Below are 19,088 nucleotides of genomic sequence, written 5' to 3'. Positions count from 1 at the left end.
ATAGCAGCCATGAGCTGAACAGCACTCAGGTACTCTACTAACCACCTCACAGGTGCACAAAAACATGAAAAGCCCCAGAACACTGTGTGCTCATTTTGATCTTATGCTAATCATGTTATCATTTGTGCTAAATATGTAAATTTGCTACCATTGTGATTATATTTGTAGCACAAACCGTGTGTCAGTGGCTTCTCCATCTTCAAATGACTTTTAAGTTGCTTGCTAATCTTACTTAGGCCCACTTGCTGCTGCCACAGAAGTTGGAATTGTTTCAAGATGTTGGCAAACTTGTGGTTTTCAAAACAGCCCCTCTATAGCTGGCACCAAACTGTTCATTTGTATGATGGAATGCCATCTAATACTGCTGGCAGATCATGCCCAGACTGATGCAGCCAAACAGTGCTGTAAACGACAAATGCACCAGTGCTCACAACCATTGAGACGCTACCACATATAAGCCACCAAGGATCATAATTATATAAACAACTTCAATTTTGGCTGTGAGGAATATTAAAAATTAATATTTTCCATTATTACTTGAGGAATAATTGCCCTATGGGGCAAAGAGAATCATCAGTGTTAATGAAACGTGCTTGTGGATCTGAGCAAACATGAGAAAGTTTAGAGAGTGTGCCTGCAGTAGGATAGAGTGTTAAAGTCCCATGCTCTACTATTCAATACTGGTATTTCACATGTCATTATTTTCAGACTAAAGCAAGCCCCTCCGGCATCCAACCCCCAATTGCGCCTTAACTGGACCTTCAGCTAACTAAATCACCCAAATACAAAACATTGGTGTTATGAATAGATTAAAATAAATAAAATCTAGTTTGTTCCTGCGAGTTTACTCAAAAGTAAAAGCCATCACCTTCATTTTGCTTTATAACTTAAAAACGGAATAAGAATCTAAAAATCGAATATCACATTAAAAGTTAGATAAAATCTGAAAAAGGATACCAAACATATGTAGGTTTTAAAATAAGCCCGATTTAAAGCATAGCAAAAAGTCACAAAATCGTTGCACTTTTAGGCTTAGGATTGATTAGTAGATAACAGGTTCCATACTTCCGTTTTACAGGATTTTCTCAGCTACACAAACAAACAATGTGAAGAGATTTTTCTTAATGTTAAGTCAGTCGGGGAGAGATTTTAAAACAGCCAAAAGCCTCAAAATGGTGATGAGACCACTCAAGGCTCTAGACGGACAGGATGGTGAGCAGTAAACATCCTGTATGAGCTCCTTTGTCTCTTAGATGTTTAAGGACAGGTTTTCAGGTGGAAACAGGACATGTGCCTGCCACTCAGCATAGGAGACCAATAGGTGGAGCAGGTGACCAGCTTTAAGTTTCTAGGGACCCACATCAGGAGTAACCTAAAAATGGAGTACAAACACCACTGCTGCAGTGAAGGCGGCCCAGCGAAGATTGCACTTCCTCAGGATACGGAGGAAACACCATACCACTGCCACCTTGAAGACTTGTCGTTGCTCAATTGAGGGCTTACTGACGTACTCCCATCCTGGCATGGTCTGGAAACTGTTCAGAGGCAGACAGGGCAGCCCACCAGAGGGTGGTTGACACAGCACACAAAAAAAATCATAGGACTCTCCCTCCCATCTGTGAAAACAGCTACAGGTCACACTGTTACAGCAAGGCCAGTAGAATCACCTGCGACAATATTCACCCTTTCACATTGATACCCTCTAGAAGGCGCTACAGGGCCCTGAAGTGCTGTACCAAGAGATTTAGGAACAGCTTTTACCCCTCAGTTGTCCAAGTACTTCATTCTCTGCCCTCTTTCCCATTGTCCCTACTTTCAACCATGTCAATAGTCTTGGACTTGTTTTCATGTGTGCAATTAATGAAATGCACTTTTACTTTTTACAAACCCAGTTTATTTGTGTATGTGTGAGGAGTTGTGCGAGTGACGAAAGCATCTCTGGGAGAGACGTTTTAAATTTCATTGTTTTGTTCACAATGCAATGACAATAAGATATTCTATTCTAAATAGCATCTTTAAAACATTATGGAGCAGTTACAAGAAAATAAAGGAATTATGCTGCTATTATCTCGAGGGGCTAGTGCAGTTTTTTAAAAAAGCAAGGAATTTCACTAAAAAACCTATCACGGTCAAAAACAGAAATCACAACCAAGTCAAATTCTCCATACCATTTTTATTTTGTATGAAAAACTCTAAACATACATTCATAAAAATGTACTTAAGTGCATTATTGGAAACTGCCAAAATTTGGATCATGATTTTACTGCACACAAGACACAGTAGGTCGTCTAGAGGAAGTCATAAGGCAAGGTCCCCTGCACCTATTAGGTGCCCAAGATCCTAAATCTATTTAGCCTTCAACAGAAAATAGGATCAGAGCCGACTATACGCTAAACAATTTGTTCCTCTCAGAAGTATGATCTTCGGCTACAGTACTTGACAGAGACGGGTAGCTTTTTTACTGTTTGGAGAAGAATTCTTTACTTTTCTGGACATCGGGCTTGATCGTGTCACTTCCTGGTTTCCATCCTGCTGGGCACACTAAAACGATAAGAAAAATTTATTTAGTAACACCTTATCTGTCATACATTAGAAACACCACAGAGACAGTGACAACCATACAAATGAATGGTGTCACAGAGCAAGCGTGGGCAGCACAGTACCTCCCCCTAGATGCTAAATGGCAGCCCCCATGGGTTGCAGTGGTGCCTCAGACTCCCACAGGGCTTCATAGGAGCCGCCAGGGGGTTCTGCAGCTGTTCTGGAGCCTGTGTGGGCGGTTCTTCCGCCACACTCTGAAATGAGACAACGAGCACCTGGAGCATTTCTGGGTGAATTACATAAGGGGCCAGCAGAGACTACTCTGAGCCAGAGTCGGGTGGAAGGTGGATTAAGCTTGCCGAGGAGTGGAGGAGTTATTTATATGCCGTGCTATTGTGCCTGTGGGAAACGGGGAAGGGGTTTCTCCCACGTGATGAGGGGGAGGGGGAAAAAAAAAAAAAGTGTTTGTAAGTGTGCCTCCTCTGTCTGATTAGGTGTTGGTATAGCAGCATCTATTGGCACAATGGTCAATTACGGAAATTTAAAAAAATGGACCAGTATTTGTTAACAAGGTGAAGTACAAATTCAACATAACTGCTACGCCCCAAACAGCAGCTGTACTTTCCTGTTAAGACCGCTTCCTGTGTTTGGCCAAGTGGTGGAATGTAGTACCTTTTTAAATAAAATTTGTTAACATGCAGAAGATGAAATTTATGATTTGAAGCTGAACTGGTTTACATTTTTTCTGTGTCATTCGGATATTGAAGGTGCATTCAAATGAGGGAATACATCGGCTTTTTTGGTATGGAACGGAATTCTGAACTAACATTATGGAATAGCTTAATTTGGTCAAGGTTTAACAATTAGTCTTTGATCTATTTAAGGTTTGGCATGGTTTTGCTTTTCTACAAAAAGAATTGAATAATGAAGTAGTACATTTGTATATTAATTTACTGGTCGTTTAGAACAAGGAGCCTTGACTGAGCACTCACAAAGTGGGTGTGACTAGTAGATATGAAATATAATTTGGCAAATACTCTATCTAGGTTTTCATTATGACAATGACAAGCTGAGAGTCCCCACAACTTAGAAATGAGCGACCGAGAGGATAAAAAAATCACCTTAAAATCGCTGCCGTTACAAAAGTCCAGGATATCTGCTTATGGTATTACTTATCACTGCTATTCTGCCTGTGGTTTCTTGCCTGGACATTAAAAGTTCATTATTAGTTAAACATGAGTGGAGGTGTGGGGAGATGTCCTCAGTAAGGTCTGTGTGTAGTGCATTTTTGGGAAGATGACACTATACAAGCAAGAGTGTACTTAAGTGGCAGAAGTGCCAACTGTGTAGTGGCCATGGTATGGCTGGCAATTCTAGAGTTCTATAATTCAGAGAGTACAAGTTCACAAGTGGCAAAGAATCCAAGGGTTATGGTTAAGTGTGAAAAGCAAAGCATTTTCCATAACATTACACAGGATATTTAACTAAATTAAGGTGAACCAGAGTGAGAAAATGTGTGCTACATTTAACCAAAAAAGCACAAAAAAAAAAAAAGCTGGTAAGGTAATTGGAAGGGAATAATTCCTTTTTTTTTTTTTTTTTTAATTCCGCATACATGCAACTGTGTTAGCTTTACGAATATTTAAAAACAGGTTATAAAATTTAAATATTTTAACATGCCCCAGACCCCCCCCATAACTATTGTGTACACTAAACCTAGCCTTTAGGCAGAGGTTTCAATACTACCCAGAACACACTATTCTGGACAATTCTACAATAGATGAAAAGCTTATATGGTACTCACCCAGGTGAGACATTGATGTGTTAGAACAAAAATATGAAAAGGTACCCCAGAACTATAAAAATTACTGGCACCAAAAGATTTAAGAACAAAAACAAACACTATGTAAAAAAAAATTAGGGCTGGGCAATGAGCAATTTATTAAAAAAAAAAAAAAAAAAAGAGTCTGATTTGCTGAATCAAGTAGGCATGGTTGATCCCAAAGCATTTTTCATAATTTGTTAACACAACTAAAACCTCATTACGTAATCGTACAATTCTGGTGGAAAAAACCTGCAATATTCTTCTTGTTAAAACTGTTGAGTTAAACAAAAATGGCTTCACCTTTCATGCAGTGAATTCATTTTCAAACATTGCTACCGTAATCTCGTGTTTGAAATTGAATATGAATCATCTTTGAGTTAGAGCAGCAGATCACCACCAAGTATTCAAAGTTCATCTGAGGGCAGGCTTGAGACTGGACACTTTTGTTCACAAAATGGCCAAACCTTGGCCTGGTAGAATTAGTTTAAGTTTGCAGGTTTATAGAAATTTGGCCTCTACTTAATAAAATCTGTGTGGACAATCTGACTTGACTCTTCTGAAATTACCTACATATAAAATTTGCCAACACCTCATTGGGAGAGCTGTGGTGACGGTCTGCTGGAAAATTGTCATGAAGGTTTCATTCCCAACACTCACAAAATGGAAAATTAAGTCAGATTATAAAAAAAAAGCATACAGCAGGACTTAAGTGGGAAGCAAGAGATTTGGCTAAAACTTGTATTGGTTTGTGTGTTGGGGAAAAATGACAGCCATAACAAGCAAAATCTATGTGGAATAAGTGTCTTCCCTAATGCCTTTGTCACAATGAGATGTTCAACTAGAAGAGACAGACATTGTGATGAACAACAAAAAGGCAGTATCTTAATAGTCAAAGACCAATTACCAAGTAGACAGACATTCTTGTCCATTCCCAAATGTTGCAACTGACCTTTTTGGTCATGCAAAACATTACCGATTTAATGGAATCAGCCAAGAATTAAACATTTCCCCAAGAACTCACAATTATTGGCACCCTGATATCAGCATACTGTGTAGACTTCCATGGCAAGGATCACAATGAACCTTCTAAAACACACAAATGGAATCTTAAAGCTTTCTCTCTCCTCCCCCTACATAATTTCTCACAATCTTGCATATATTGCTCTGCAGATATTAAATTGACCTCTTTCTGCTCCAAGTGAAAATCTACTTTAAATCGAGGATGTGAGGGCCACTGCAAAATATGTACATGGTTTTGTAAATTCTGAATGATTGTCTCGCAGCCAAATTTCAGTTCTCCAAAAGAGAAAGATTGCTTATTAAAAGTGAAGGATTCTGTGGACTTACAAACCCAGGGCCTCAGACAGAAAATTTCCAAGATGAATCATCACTTTCTATATTAGATACAAGAAGCTAACACTCCTTTTTAAATCTAACTCTGTATTATGGATAGCCATAAAAAGTTGACCGATTGACTCACTTATGAACCAAAAAACAAAACACACCTTAAATTTGTCAGGATGGTGGATCTAAGGTAGGTCTCCACTAAACAACCATTGATAAAATCAATATTTAGGGGTTAACCCCCCCAATGGAAAAAAAAACAAAAAAAAAAAACAAAAACAAAACAAAAAGCAGAGAGCAAGCGCATCAGTATAAACAAGTCCACCACCAGCTACTCCACTGCAGTGTACATTTGCATCTATGGGCTTCAAAAGGGACCTCCATCCCCGATGCCACCCGACTAAAAATATGAATATAATGTACATTCTGCAGATGTGAATATGTGTAAATGGGGACCACTCGATGAAAAACCACAAGAAATGTTGTACTTGAGTTGACAAACAAATCAAAATCTTAATCTAATAGGTACTCATTTCACATTATTCCTACTAAATTACCGGTTTCCACTCAACAGTTCCCACTTTCCTGTAAAATTGTTTTGCAATAACCATCAACAAAAGCCATGTCACAAGGAAAAGCCGTAATTGATTTCATGTAGGAATTTTTTACTCATAGGTGCTTTTATAAAGCATGTTCAAGAATATGCAGCTCCAGTGACTTATTCGAGATACAATTGGTTACATTCGTTTTTTTACATGGGAACAGACATTGAAGCGATTTCCTTATTGTCAGTGTCAGTAGCAGGATTTGAATCAACAACCACAAGGTTTGAAATCAAGGTCCAAAACCTTAAACCACTATACCACACTGCTGGCCAATATTAGCTCTTGGTAAACAAAAATTGTACAGAATTGTACTCATTTACATAATACTTCTGATATGCAGTCATAAAAGTTTGGCAACCCCTCTCAGCCTGCATAATTTACTTTCAACAAAAAAAAAAAAAAAAAAAAAGGGGGATAACAGTGGTATGTCTTTCATTTCCTAGGAACATCTGAGAACTGGGGTGTTTTGCCCAGATTTTTAGTGAAGCAGTATTTAGCTGTATGAAATTAAATCAAATGTGAAAAACCAGCTGTGCAAAAATGTGGGTTCCCTTAATTTTGCAGATTTGAATGCCTGTCACTGCTCAATACTGATTACTTGGTTGGATTAGCTTGTTATGCCTTGAACTTCATAGACAGGTGTGTCCAATAATGAGAAAAGGTATTTATGGTAGTCAACTGCAAGTTGTGCCTCCCTTTGACTCTCCTCTGAAGAGAGACAGACAGCATGGGATACTCAAAGCAACTCTCAAAAGATCTGAAAACAAAGATTGTTCAGTCTCATGGTTTAGGGGAAGGCTACAAAAGGCTCAGAGAGGTTTAAACTGTCAGGAATGGAATCAGGAAATTGAAGGCCACAGGTACAGTTGCCGTTAAACCCAGCAGGTCTGGCAGGCCAAGAAAAATACAGGAGCGGCTTATGAGCAGGATTGTGAGAATGGTGACAATCCACAGATCACCTCCGAAGACCTGCAAGAACATCTTGCTGCAGATGGTGTATCTGTACATCGTTCTACAATTCAGCGCAATTTGCACAGAGAACATCTGTATGGCAGGGTGAGGAGAAAGAAGCCCTTTCTACACTCACACCACAAACAGTCACTTGTGGTATGCAAATACTCATTTAGATAAGCCAGATTCATTTTGGAACAAAGTGCTTGGGACTGATGGTACAAAAATGGAGTTATCTGGTCAGAACAAAAAGTGCCTTGCATGGCAGAAAAAAAACACAGCATTCCAAGAAAAACACCTGCTACCTACTGTCAAATTTGGTTCCATTATGCTGTGGGGCTGTGCAGCTAAGTTCAGGGACTGGGGCCCTTGTTAAAGTCAAGGGTCAGATGAATTCAACAAATTCTTCAGACTAATGTTCAAGCATCAGTCACAAAGTTGAAGATCCGCAGGGGTTGGATATTCCAACAACACAATGACCCAAAACACAGTTTGAAATCTACAAAAGGCATTCACGCAGAGGGAGAAGTACAATGTTCTGAAATGGCCGTCACTGTCCCCTGACTTGATCATCATCAAAAATCTATGGGATGATTTGAAGCAGGCTATCCATGCTCGGCAGCCATCACATTTGAACTGGAGAGATTTTGTATAGAAGAATGGTCAAATATACCTCCATCCAGAAATTCCAAGGCTATAGGAGGACTGCGTCTAGAGGCTGTTATATTTGCAAAAGGAGGCTCAACTAAGTATTGATGTAATCTCTGTTAGAGTGCCCACATTTATGCACCGGTCTAATTTTGTTATGATGCATATTGCATATTTTCTGTTAATCCAATAAACTTAATGTCACTGCTGAAATACTGTTTCCATAAGGCATGTCATATTAAAAGGAAGTTGCTACTTTAAAAGCTCAGCCAATTAAAAATCCAAAGCATTAAGAGGGGCTCCCAAACCTTTTAATATGACTGTACCTGATTAACTGACAAAACAGTGGGTCTCAATATATAAAATTTGAACATGTACTGTACATTCTCCAACCCAACTGCTTGCATTTCTTATATTTTGTATTAAGGCTTTTTGATAACCCTTCCAAACAACTTTCCCGCAGGTAAAAAGGGTAAAATGAACATGCATTGTTGATCAGGTATGTTTATTACTTAGCATGGGTTTACATGTATAAAAGCACCATTGCCACTTTTGTAGATGCAGGAACAGTTTTATAAAAAGGTAAATAGTAAATTTTTTCTGGGTATTAAATTTTGGACTGGATTCATTAAACAAATAAAAAAAAAAAAAAAGTGCCAATAACTGACTTTCACTTTTGAGAAAAGAAAAGTTGCAATACATTGATTTCAAAGTTAGGGAAAACAAAGTAATTTTCAGTAAGCAAATATGAACTTTTACTTTGAAGTCTGTGTTTCAAATGGTTGCTTTATTTTTATCAAGGGTGCCAATAATTTCAGAGGACTATTTCAGATAGTGATTGTGTTTTGTTTTCATCATTTCTTTTACTAGCACCAACCTTCTCTTGGTAGTTGCTTTGTATTGTAATCTGGTTTTGCTCAGTTAAGCTCCTTGTGATGGTCCTTTCTGTAAGGGGCTCTATATAAAATAAAGATTGTCTGACAGTATATTAAGTGTACCATGTCAATATGACAAATGACATTTTTTCCAGATCCCACTGGCAATTTTAACATTTTCTGCACAAAAGCACTAACAGGAGACTACTAGCCAGAAATCTAGTTGTAACAAGGCAGAGTTAAGATTTGCTAATGGACTTAGAAGAATAGGGATTTAAAGTCACTACGTAACATCAGAAAACCTACACTACTTTTTCCTTTAAGGATGATTATGGCTTATTTCTACAATGGATGAGTCTTTAAGGTACTCTGCTGCAATGAAACTCTTATCCCTCACTTGCTGGTCTTAGCCATCATCATAAATTGTGAAACAGTACAAAGTGCACACAAATTTATATATAAAAAAAACCCACAACCACCTTTAAAGCACTCTAGTGTTCAGATTCCATAAATCACTACATCAGTATTGGGTCATCTGAGGCCAGCTTACCTTCTCCATGCTTGTCGGTGAACTGAAATGCCTGAACTAGCCGCAGAGTCTCATCAACTGAACGCCCCACAGGTAGGTCATTGATTGTAATCTGACGCAGGATTCCCTTATCATCAATAATAAACAGCCCTCTACAATAAACCAAAAAAAAAATAAATACACTTTATGGTTCTAATTTTACTAATTCAGATTTAAACAATAAAAACCCACACCTCAAGGTGGCAAAACAGTCAAAACAGACCATGCTTCATGTAAAATTGCATTAGGCAATAAAAATTACAAGAATTGTTTTACACGAATCAAACATTATGTGGAATGATAGAATGAAAGCAGAAAGTGGCCACTGCAATCCAAAGTAGTGATTTTTCACTTTATGGGACCAATGACCTGAGGTGAAGTATTTTACCTTTAACTTTCATAGGTTAATAAAAATGTAACATTGGTAAAATAGAAGGCCATGCACGATAGGCGACAAGCCCTTAGTTACAGTGTTGCCTTACCACTACCCTTCAGCCCACTTGCATTTTGGTTAACACCATTGTTATGTAAAGTTATTTAAAAAGGTAAGCCTAAAACAATAAAAAGACTTAAGGAATGTACAATTTATGATTAATCCCATTACACAAACCTAAAAATCAATTAACTGTTTCAAAATAACACTCAGTGAGAGCTACAATATAGAATTACAGGCATGCCAAGATCACTTATGCAGAAGGAATATATATTCAAAGCATAAGTATTGAAGGTAGAGACTTTCCATGTTTGTATTTACAGTCAAATTTGAATTAAATATGTACACTAGTACGGTAAATTAATTTACAGCAAGTTTCTGCACAACTTACCACACTAGCCAGGATGCCAATAACATGCAATTTTATTTTTACATTTTTAAACTCGCTCATTACAACTTGATACTGAAGAGCAAAACAAGTTAAATATTTAGCACACAGAATTTTATAATTGCCAACAGATAATTAAAATCCTGTAATGTCTTATAGCCAAGACTCAGACCCAAGAACAATGCAGATATTCTAGTCACAAGGCAGTCAGTTACGTTTGCATACTTAATACTGCATGATTATTCATAAGAAACAAAATGCATGCAAGGGGCAAACTGCTATCTCAAACACCTTGTGGGGGTTTAGTTCATGACCCTGTCAATTTACTGATCAGCTCTACATTCCCATCCTTATGGCCAATGACTGAAAAAAAGAAAAAACTACTACAAGTACAAAACAAATGAAATGGAGTTCATTCACAGGACCACTTGTCTCACTCTCGAACAGTGGAAGAAGCAGCCCAACAAGGCAGGACGTCCGAGTAGAACCGCTGCCTCTCCAGACTGAGGAGGCAGTTAAGGTGGTTTGGGCTTCAAGTCAGGAAACTCTTATTGCACCTTCTATGGAAGGTGTACCGTCGCTATAGAAGGTCAAGTAGGATGGGGCAAGACCAGATCATGCTGGAGGTACTTTGACATCAACAAGAGAAAGCTACAGAAGGTTGGTTAAACCAAGACTCCTAGCTAGATAGGACCTAGTATGGGGGTAGGGAGGTGGGAACAGAGACCAATTAAGGTCTACAGAGGTCTAACCAATATCTTGTGGTAGAGTGTACCAGCTCAGTGCTAAGAGTAGGGGCATGCAGTGACTGAATGCACAAGTCTAAGCCTCCCCACCATTTACATTTGTTGCATAACTAAAAAGAGGTTAAACGAGTAACTCCATTTAAGGTACACCCTTCTGCTTTAGGCAATGAATGTCATAGAACTCAATTAAGACAGAGAAGCAAATGCTTCCGTCATGCAGAAAGGTGTGTCTAGAAAGGTGCAAAGTGTTGACTGGGGCTGCTAAAATAATGCCAAAAATTTCCAAAACAATTAAAGACAAGGGTGTGTTTGGGACTACATAAGCAGTCATTTCCATTTAAAAATTACAAAACAAGGATGTTTGGTTGTAGCAATGGGCATTAAGTTTACCAGAATACAAAAGCAGGAAGTCAGACACAGATTTAAAAAAAAAAAGTGGGTAGGAGAAGGATTAAAACCATACTTTTATTCAATACTTCTGTAAACTAGTGGTGCTGCCTCTCAGGAAGGTGGTTTCACATCTTGGGTCCTCCCTGCATGGAGAGTGCTTAGAAATAGTGAGACAAGTGCTATAAAAATGTAAGGAATAACTAAAACTGCTTAACATACCTCCGTGTAAAAGGAAAGGAGGTTTGTTAAAAAAAAAAAAACAAAACAAAAATCCCCACTCCAACTTTCATAATTTCTGGCACAACACAATCCCAAAATAAGGAGATAATCAAACCACCATTTACCCATTTGACTCATTAGGGCTTTAAATATTTAGCCCAATCAATTTTACGTGCAACTAATAAGAACTAATGACAGTCCATTTAAAAGGCTACCCATTGATAGAGGATTTCATTAGAAGTCAACTCTACTCCGAAATATCAAATGACTTTAGAGCCTGAGTCAGTAGCACATCTTACCGGAAAGCGATGCCTTCATCCTCCTTCAATACACCGTAGTCCTTTGAAATGGTGCGTAGGGTGTCTGCAACCAGGGGAATATTCATCTGGCCAAGCCCACCTTGTTTGCGTGGGGAGTTGATCCTTTTAATAAAAAAAAACACACACTAGTTTGAAATAGTGGTGCAGTGGTTAACTTATTGATTCAAATCTCACATGTGGTCTTCCACCACTGAGATTTTAAAAACAGACTGCAAAACAGCTGGAAGGGTCAAAAAGCTGGCAACTATAGAAACCGTTCAGAATTATATATTCCTAGGCAAAACCTTAACATAATCCGATTATGTGAATATTTCTCCATCGATCGCACACACACAAAAAAAATCCCCGCGTTGCGCAGCAACAAAGTACTGCTTTTAAAATTTTAAGAAAAGAAAACTTTTAAACCGAGGGAAAACATACCAATAACTATTTGTTAAGGATCTCTTTGTATACCACAGTGTTAGTTCAGCACTCCGGTTGTAATATGACCGAGCTGTGCGAGCTTACTCTTGAGAATGAAATGTATAGTTGTCTAGGAGAAAAGAAATCTTGCCTCAAATCAATGGCAACCTTTTGTAGTTCTGCGCTATTTTTTGTTCGCTTATTACGATTATAGTTATTTATTGATTTGCTTCTTTAGCCGACTGCCTGCTCATAAGGCGCTCCGCTGTTTTTTTGTGAAGCAGCCTTTACAAAGCTTCTCCGCGGTTTTATAAATGAATGACATATAAGGCCATCCTTTTTCCTTGCTTTGCCAAGGAAGCAGCCTTTTTATTTAATCCACGGGTTCTCCGCTGTTTTGTTCGTGTATTACAATTGTTATAGTTCTCTTTGTATAGCACGTTGTCAGTTCAGCACTCCGGTTGTAATATGACCAAGCTGTGCGAGCTTACTCTTGAGAATGCAACGTATAGTTGTCCAGGAGAAAAGCAGTCTTGCCTCAAATCAATGGCAACCTTTTGTAGGGTCTGTCCCTGAGACTTATCACCGGTCTTTGCTAAGCAGAACCTTACTGGAAATTGCAGGCATTTGAATTGAAATGGGAGATCAGAGGGTATAACGGGGATGCAAGGAATGCATTGAGTGTGGAGAAACTCTCCAGACAGCGTGTGTATTAACTTGTGGATTATTCCGTGAGTATCTGGTGGCAGCATGATGAAGTTGCTTCCGCAAGACCACGTTAGCTGTGGAGCTCAGCTCGGAGCATATTCTTTTCCTACCTTGTCAATTGTGTAATGCGTTTTATGAACAGGTTTGATTCATGGAAGTGATAACTCTTACTGCGTTTAGTCAGTTCACGCAAGCTGCTCTCGTGTGATGTTGCGATGTCCACGGCTTTAAATGTTAGCGAAGACCCAGCACTTAAGTTTCTCACTACAGCAATTTTAACTCCATTCGTCATAGGCAGGACAAACGGCAGCGGGAGTGTGTCTATAAACTAAATTTAAACTTACGGTTTACAGCGTGCTTTGTTTCCGCAGTAGCTGCACTTAATATGCTTGTATGCGGTTTTTCTTCAGCGCTCTTTGGGAGCTCTTCCTTGTTTTCTACGTACTGCGTTCACAGTCAGTTCACGTGATGACATGGGAGGCGTGATGATGGGACACGCAACACCACCTCCCACGGCCATCGAGCTGCAGTCTATTAAAGTATATGGATAAAAATAGGTTCCAGTTATGACCATTACGCGTAGAATTTCAAAATGAAACCTGCCCAGCTTTTGTAAGTTGTAAGGAATGAGGCTGCCAAATTGTTGGAGAATTAGTGATGAGTGAGTCAGTGAGGGCTTTGCCTTTTATTAGTATAGAAGATTAGGAAGCTAACAAGTAGTAATTCATCCTACAAGCTGTATAAAGTTAAGAAAGATAGAACCAAAGCATTATCACATGATCCAAGGTACACTATTTCTTAGACAAGGCTAATGGAAATCTTTTGTTCTATCATACCAATTTATATAAGTGAACACATACACTGCCTGGCCAAAAAAAGGTCGCCACCTGGATTTAACTAAGCAAATAGGTACAAGCCTCTTCTTAAAACCACCATGTCGAAAGACATCTCATGGTCGTGGAAAAGATGTTAGTCTATTTGAGAAGGGTCAAATCATTGGCATGCATCAAGCAGAGAACACGACTAAGGAGATTGCAGAAACTACTAAAATTGGGTTAAGAACTGTCCAACGCATTATTAAAAACTGGAAGGATAGTGGGGACACATTATCTTCGAGGAAGAAATGTGGCCGGAAAAAAATCCTAAAATGATCGTGATCTGCAATCACTTAAACGTTTGGTGAAATCAAATCGAAGAAACACAACAGTAGAACTCAGGTCTATGTTTAATAGTGAAAGAAAGAGCATTTCCACACGCACAATGCAAAGGGAACTCAAGGGATTAGGACTCAACAGCTGTGTAGCCATAAGAAAACCACTAATCAGTGAGGCAAACCGGAAAAAAGGCTTCAATTTGCTAGGGAGCATAAAGATTGGACTCTGGAGAAATGGAAGGTCATGTGGTCTGACAAATCCAGATTTACCCTGTTCCAGAGTGATGCACCCATCATGCCTACTGTACAAGCCTGTGGGGGCAGTGCTATGATCTTTGGTTGCTGCAGTTGGTCAGGTCTAGGCTCAGAAACAGTATGTGCTTTAAGAATGAGGTCAGCCGACTACCTAAATATACTGAATGACCAAGTTATTCCATCAATGGATTTTTTTTCTTCCCTGATGGCACAGGCATATTCCAAAATGACAATGCCAGGATTCATTGGGCTCAAATTGTAAAAGAGTGGTTCAGGGAGCATGAGACATTTTCACACATGGATTGGCCACCAGAGTCCAGACCTTAACGCTATTGAGAATCTTTGGGGGATGTGCTGGAGAAGGCTTTGCGCAGCAGTCAGACTCTACCATCATCAATGCAAGATCTTGGTGAAAAATTAATGCAACGCTGGATGGAACTAAATCTTGCGACATTGCAGAAGCTTACTGAAACAATGCCACAGCGAATACGTGCCGTAATCAAAGCTAAAGGCGGTCCAACGAAATAGTGACTTTATTTGGTGGCGACTTTTTTTGGCCAGGCAGTGTATATACCACTTGTACACATTTACTGGGTTGATAGACCGCTGCAATTGCTAAATACACTAATTTAAATCGCTGGTTTTGCATTACATTGCAGTGTTGCCACAAAATACATTACAAATTTATCCTACGTACAGTATATAGGTTTCCTTGATGCTTTTCCAAGGTCTATCAATTCAAGCAATTAATGTGTTGTACAATGGTTTACTTAGCAAAGGGCTACCCATATGCTTTCTAGAGTGAATTATACCCCGATCTTGTTTGCATTTTCTGTGAAATCCTTTTAAAGTCCTTGTTCAAGGAATGCTTACACAGTCTTGACAGTGCACAAATTAAAATTATAAAAGCACAAACCTGGATCAATAGTTAGTCAACATTTGACCGTAAAATATGGATATTATACATAAGGAAACAGCTGGTCCCCTAGCAAAAGTACCATGGGCAGGGAGAGAGCCTCACACATCATTTTGACTGAACAGCGTAAAAGTTGATCGAAGGTCAATACATTATTTTAGCAGCAGGACATTGGTGTAAAGTTTCATATGTCTTTCTTACCATGCCAAATGGCAGAAGTGAGAATCGACAGAAGCACCAATCACTTCACAGTTGATCTTCTTGAACTCATCTGCACGATCACTATATGCAATGATTTCAGTTGGGCAGACAAACGTGAAATCCAGAGGGTAAAAGAAGAACACAACATATTTTCCTGCAAGATGACAAAGTCAAAATATGAACAACAGTAACAATTTGACAATTCTGTAGTGAGAGCTAGTTCACTGTTAAACATTGAATATTTTAGACAAAATTAAAATATGAAAGGTGGCAGTAAATAAAACAAAGTATAAATAAATGCAATTAGGTTTGTTGCTTTTTTAAAGTAATCCTTAAACCATTTTATTTATTATTTCAGGGACACCACACATTCAAAATATGGCTTTGAAATGAAAAATGGTCTTTCACTCAGCTGTGATTTGGCTCGGACACATACTATTTAACTGCTGAGGACTCAGAGTGCACATAAAATCAATTACATTTATTGGCAGACACATTTAGATGCAGACTTCTGACAGGATGAAATTAATGAATTTTAGCAGATGTACATACCCACAACTATAAGCATGCACTTTGCACATGGCCTTTGAGACACAAGACTACTAAGACAAGCTAAGCTGTGACTGCACACCCTCTCTGCTGATAATCAAAACAGCACTTGCTAGAGCCTACCACATTGTGCTTTCAAAGGTAACAATTTCAAATTTTGATATCTCTTGCTGTATGTATACCTTTAGTGCCTTTTCATGGCATTCTGTTACATCTGGGACCTCTCCTGACCAGAACTCCCTCTAGTGAGCATGTTTTCAGACTCACTTCAAGGCATCTTGCTGGCCTCCTTATACTTTCAATCTCTGATGGCATCCCTCAGCATGCATCATACACCTTTATTTCAGTGTCTCACACTTAATTGCATCAAAGCCAAACTGACCAATTACACTAACCAAATTGACCAATCAGGTTGCTCAAAGGAAACAGACACACACCCACACCTCTTCAGGTTTTATTATATAGTCAATTTTTACAATATATTTAATTGCTAATTTAATTTTTGCCCGAGATATTTTTCCATAGCTAACCACCACATTAACTAATACATCCTAGTCATGTTTCTGCAAAAATCATACAAATGCAGAAAATGTACTTCATGTTACTGTTTAAGTGGAAGTTTAAGGACACTTTACTTATAACAGAACACTAATAAAAAAAATACATAACCTCTTTTTATATTATGTTGGTTCTTCAATTAAGCAATTCATGCCTTAGGTTTTGCACACATTTGATTTCCATTATAGCAAGAGCCACAAACCACTGGAGATGAGAGAGTGGAATGTAAATAACTGAGCAAATTTTTACCTGCTCAGTCTATTTGGTTTATGCATCCTACCTTTTTAGTTCAATCCAAAATAGGTAAGGCATAGATATTTCAAATAAAAGCAATGTTGCTAATTGTGACAAGGCATGTTTTTCTACATCAGAAGAATCAGTTATAACCCTACTTACTGGTTTTAATGCACAAAACAATGATTGATAAGTTGCATAACAGAAAAAGTTTAGGGAAATTCATTTTTGAATAAAAACCTCAGAATAGATATGCACAGCACTTTTTCTGCTAAGGCTATGCTCAGAAATACAGAAGGGTAATGCTAGTATTGGTAAGGGTGATTGGATTTGCCCCCTTCTTCCAGATTTAATCCTGCAGAAAGAATGGTCAAACACTTTTAAAAACACAGTAAAATGACAGGTCTGACACAGGAATCATGTACTTGTGAGAGATCTGGAAGAAGGTGGTTGTATAACTCTACGCTGTTGTGGATCCGATTGAGACTTTGGGGTAATTAATAGGATTAACCTCAAAGTACTGGAATTTTGCCTGCATATCGGAAATCTACTCCCAAACCAGAAAATTGCACTAATTACGACTTTTTTTCCTTTAATATTTTATGAGAGAGATACTGTTATAGATATATACACACACACATTTTAGCCAACATACAAGTACATGCATGTCATTCACTGTTTTGTACTTTTTAAAAAAAACCAACCCCACCACACGCATTACTATAATGTTTTACCGCACAAAAAAAAAAAAATCAAGATTAAAGTGACCACTTATGGGTGAAAGCTGTCATTACCGTAGTGGATTCAGCTTTTTGTTGCAGCTTATTAAATCATTGTAAACAGATTTTTTTACCAAAAACTGAAAAATGCCTTTGCCTTAAAACTTGTATTTGTTCCTTCTGGGTGGTCCAAGATTTTGCTTAGTGAGCATAAACAAAAAGAATAGAGTTTTTGAAGATCTTTGAGAATGCCTGTTAACCGTCTTGTTGCATCAATCAGCAGAAACAGAAATCAAATTTAAAAAAAAAAAAACTATTTTAATTTAAGCTGCACATAGACAAATGTTGAAAAGGGTCTTAATGGATGCAAGATTGAAAATGACCATATACAGTAACTGATTTTACTTTATATTCACTGAATAGACAAGAAAGCTGCCATTTAGTTGCAAGGGATATCGGTTTTATGTTTTAACATGCAACAGAAACAGCCTCACTCAAGCACCATTTTGAAAGAAAAAGTAAGCAGCCTTTAATAGTATGCGGAAAAGGGGACAAACAAAAGGAATGGTAACTGTTCATGAAAAAGCATTTTAATTATCTTACACAGCATTTAATTGATACCCGGAGACAATTATTGCAGCAGAAATCCTGAAAAGGACCCACTTTAATATTGTTTAAATGGAGACAGTTATCTTTAATGCTACGGGTTGGGAATTAAATTCTGGCCTGGCATTACAAAATAGTGTTTTGGGAGCTGGTCACTGTCTGCCACAACAGTTTTTCAACTTTGGAAAAGTACAACCATATATTTGATCGACCACTATCTATATTATACATCCTACATACAGTACATATTGTAGGTGTAATCTCCAATAGCTACCATGCTTCAAAATAAGTCTTCATGGTTTGTCCTTTAAAATCCCAAGTATTGCATTGCACTTCAATTTAGTATACCGACACAGGTCTCTCTGCCTACTAGCCATACATAAAAGGATAACTTATTCAGATTTACTGCTTACAGTGAGCAAATTTTTATATCTACAAAAACTGCACAATTCATCTCTAGTACAGATCCAAATAGCAGTACATATAAACTGTGGAAACTTATTTCAAAAGAGAGACACTACAAGAATTTCTAACCTGCCAATATGATGACATTATAGGGCAGGGTCCTGTCATGTGTCAGTCACTTAAGTTGTTTAAGACCGGTCTTAGCGATGCTAAAAGAACTACTGAAGAATCCACACAGCTCATATAAAAATACCCAGATCTGAAAGCGCCAGTTTTTGAATATCAAATTCATTGAAACAGGAGAGAAAGCCAGCATTACACGGGGCACCTTAAAGATTGAGGATTCTTGATCGGAAAAAAAGTCTGAAATTAGTTCAAGAATTTTACTTAAAAGCTACATTGATCTAGTAATAAGGACATGACAACCTTAATTTTTTACTTACTTAAATTTCCAGGTACAGATCAAATCATACATTTCATATCATATATAGCAAATACATTTTATTTTTTTGCTGGCCAGGAAAAACTT

At 38.1% G+C, this 19,088-nt stretch overlaps 1 protein-coding gene across 1 annotated transcript in view; it reads right to left on the bottom strand.

Moving 5' to 3' along the window:
* Positions 1–2,153: 2,153 nt before the first annotated feature.
* The window catches only part of LOC120514629 (peroxiredoxin-1), a 29,003-nt gene continuing 12,068 nt past the window's right edge, over positions 2,154–19,088 (bottom strand). The window contains exons 3-6 of the mRNA XM_039735124.1: positions 15,489–15,642; positions 11,833–11,955; positions 9,340–9,470; positions 2,154–2,541 (exon numbers count right to left, since the gene is read on the bottom strand). Coding sequence (XP_039591058.1) covers positions 2,459–2,541; positions 9,340–9,470; positions 11,833–11,955; positions 15,489–15,642 — 491 coding nt within the window. The 3' untranslated portion in view covers positions 2,154–2,458. The remainder of the gene's footprint in view (positions 2,542–9,339; positions 9,471–11,832; positions 11,956–15,488; positions 15,643–19,088) is intronic.

The sequence above is a fragment of the Polypterus senegalus genome, chromosome 14 (genome assembly GCF_016835505.1).
Source record: "Polypterus senegalus isolate Bchr_013 chromosome 14, ASM1683550v1, whole genome shotgun sequence".
NCBI lineage: Eukaryota > Metazoa > Chordata > Cladistia > Polypteriformes > Polypteridae > Polypterus > Polypterus senegalus.
Note: the sequence above shows the minus strand (reverse complement) of the source record. Positions and strands in the feature narration are given on the sequence as shown.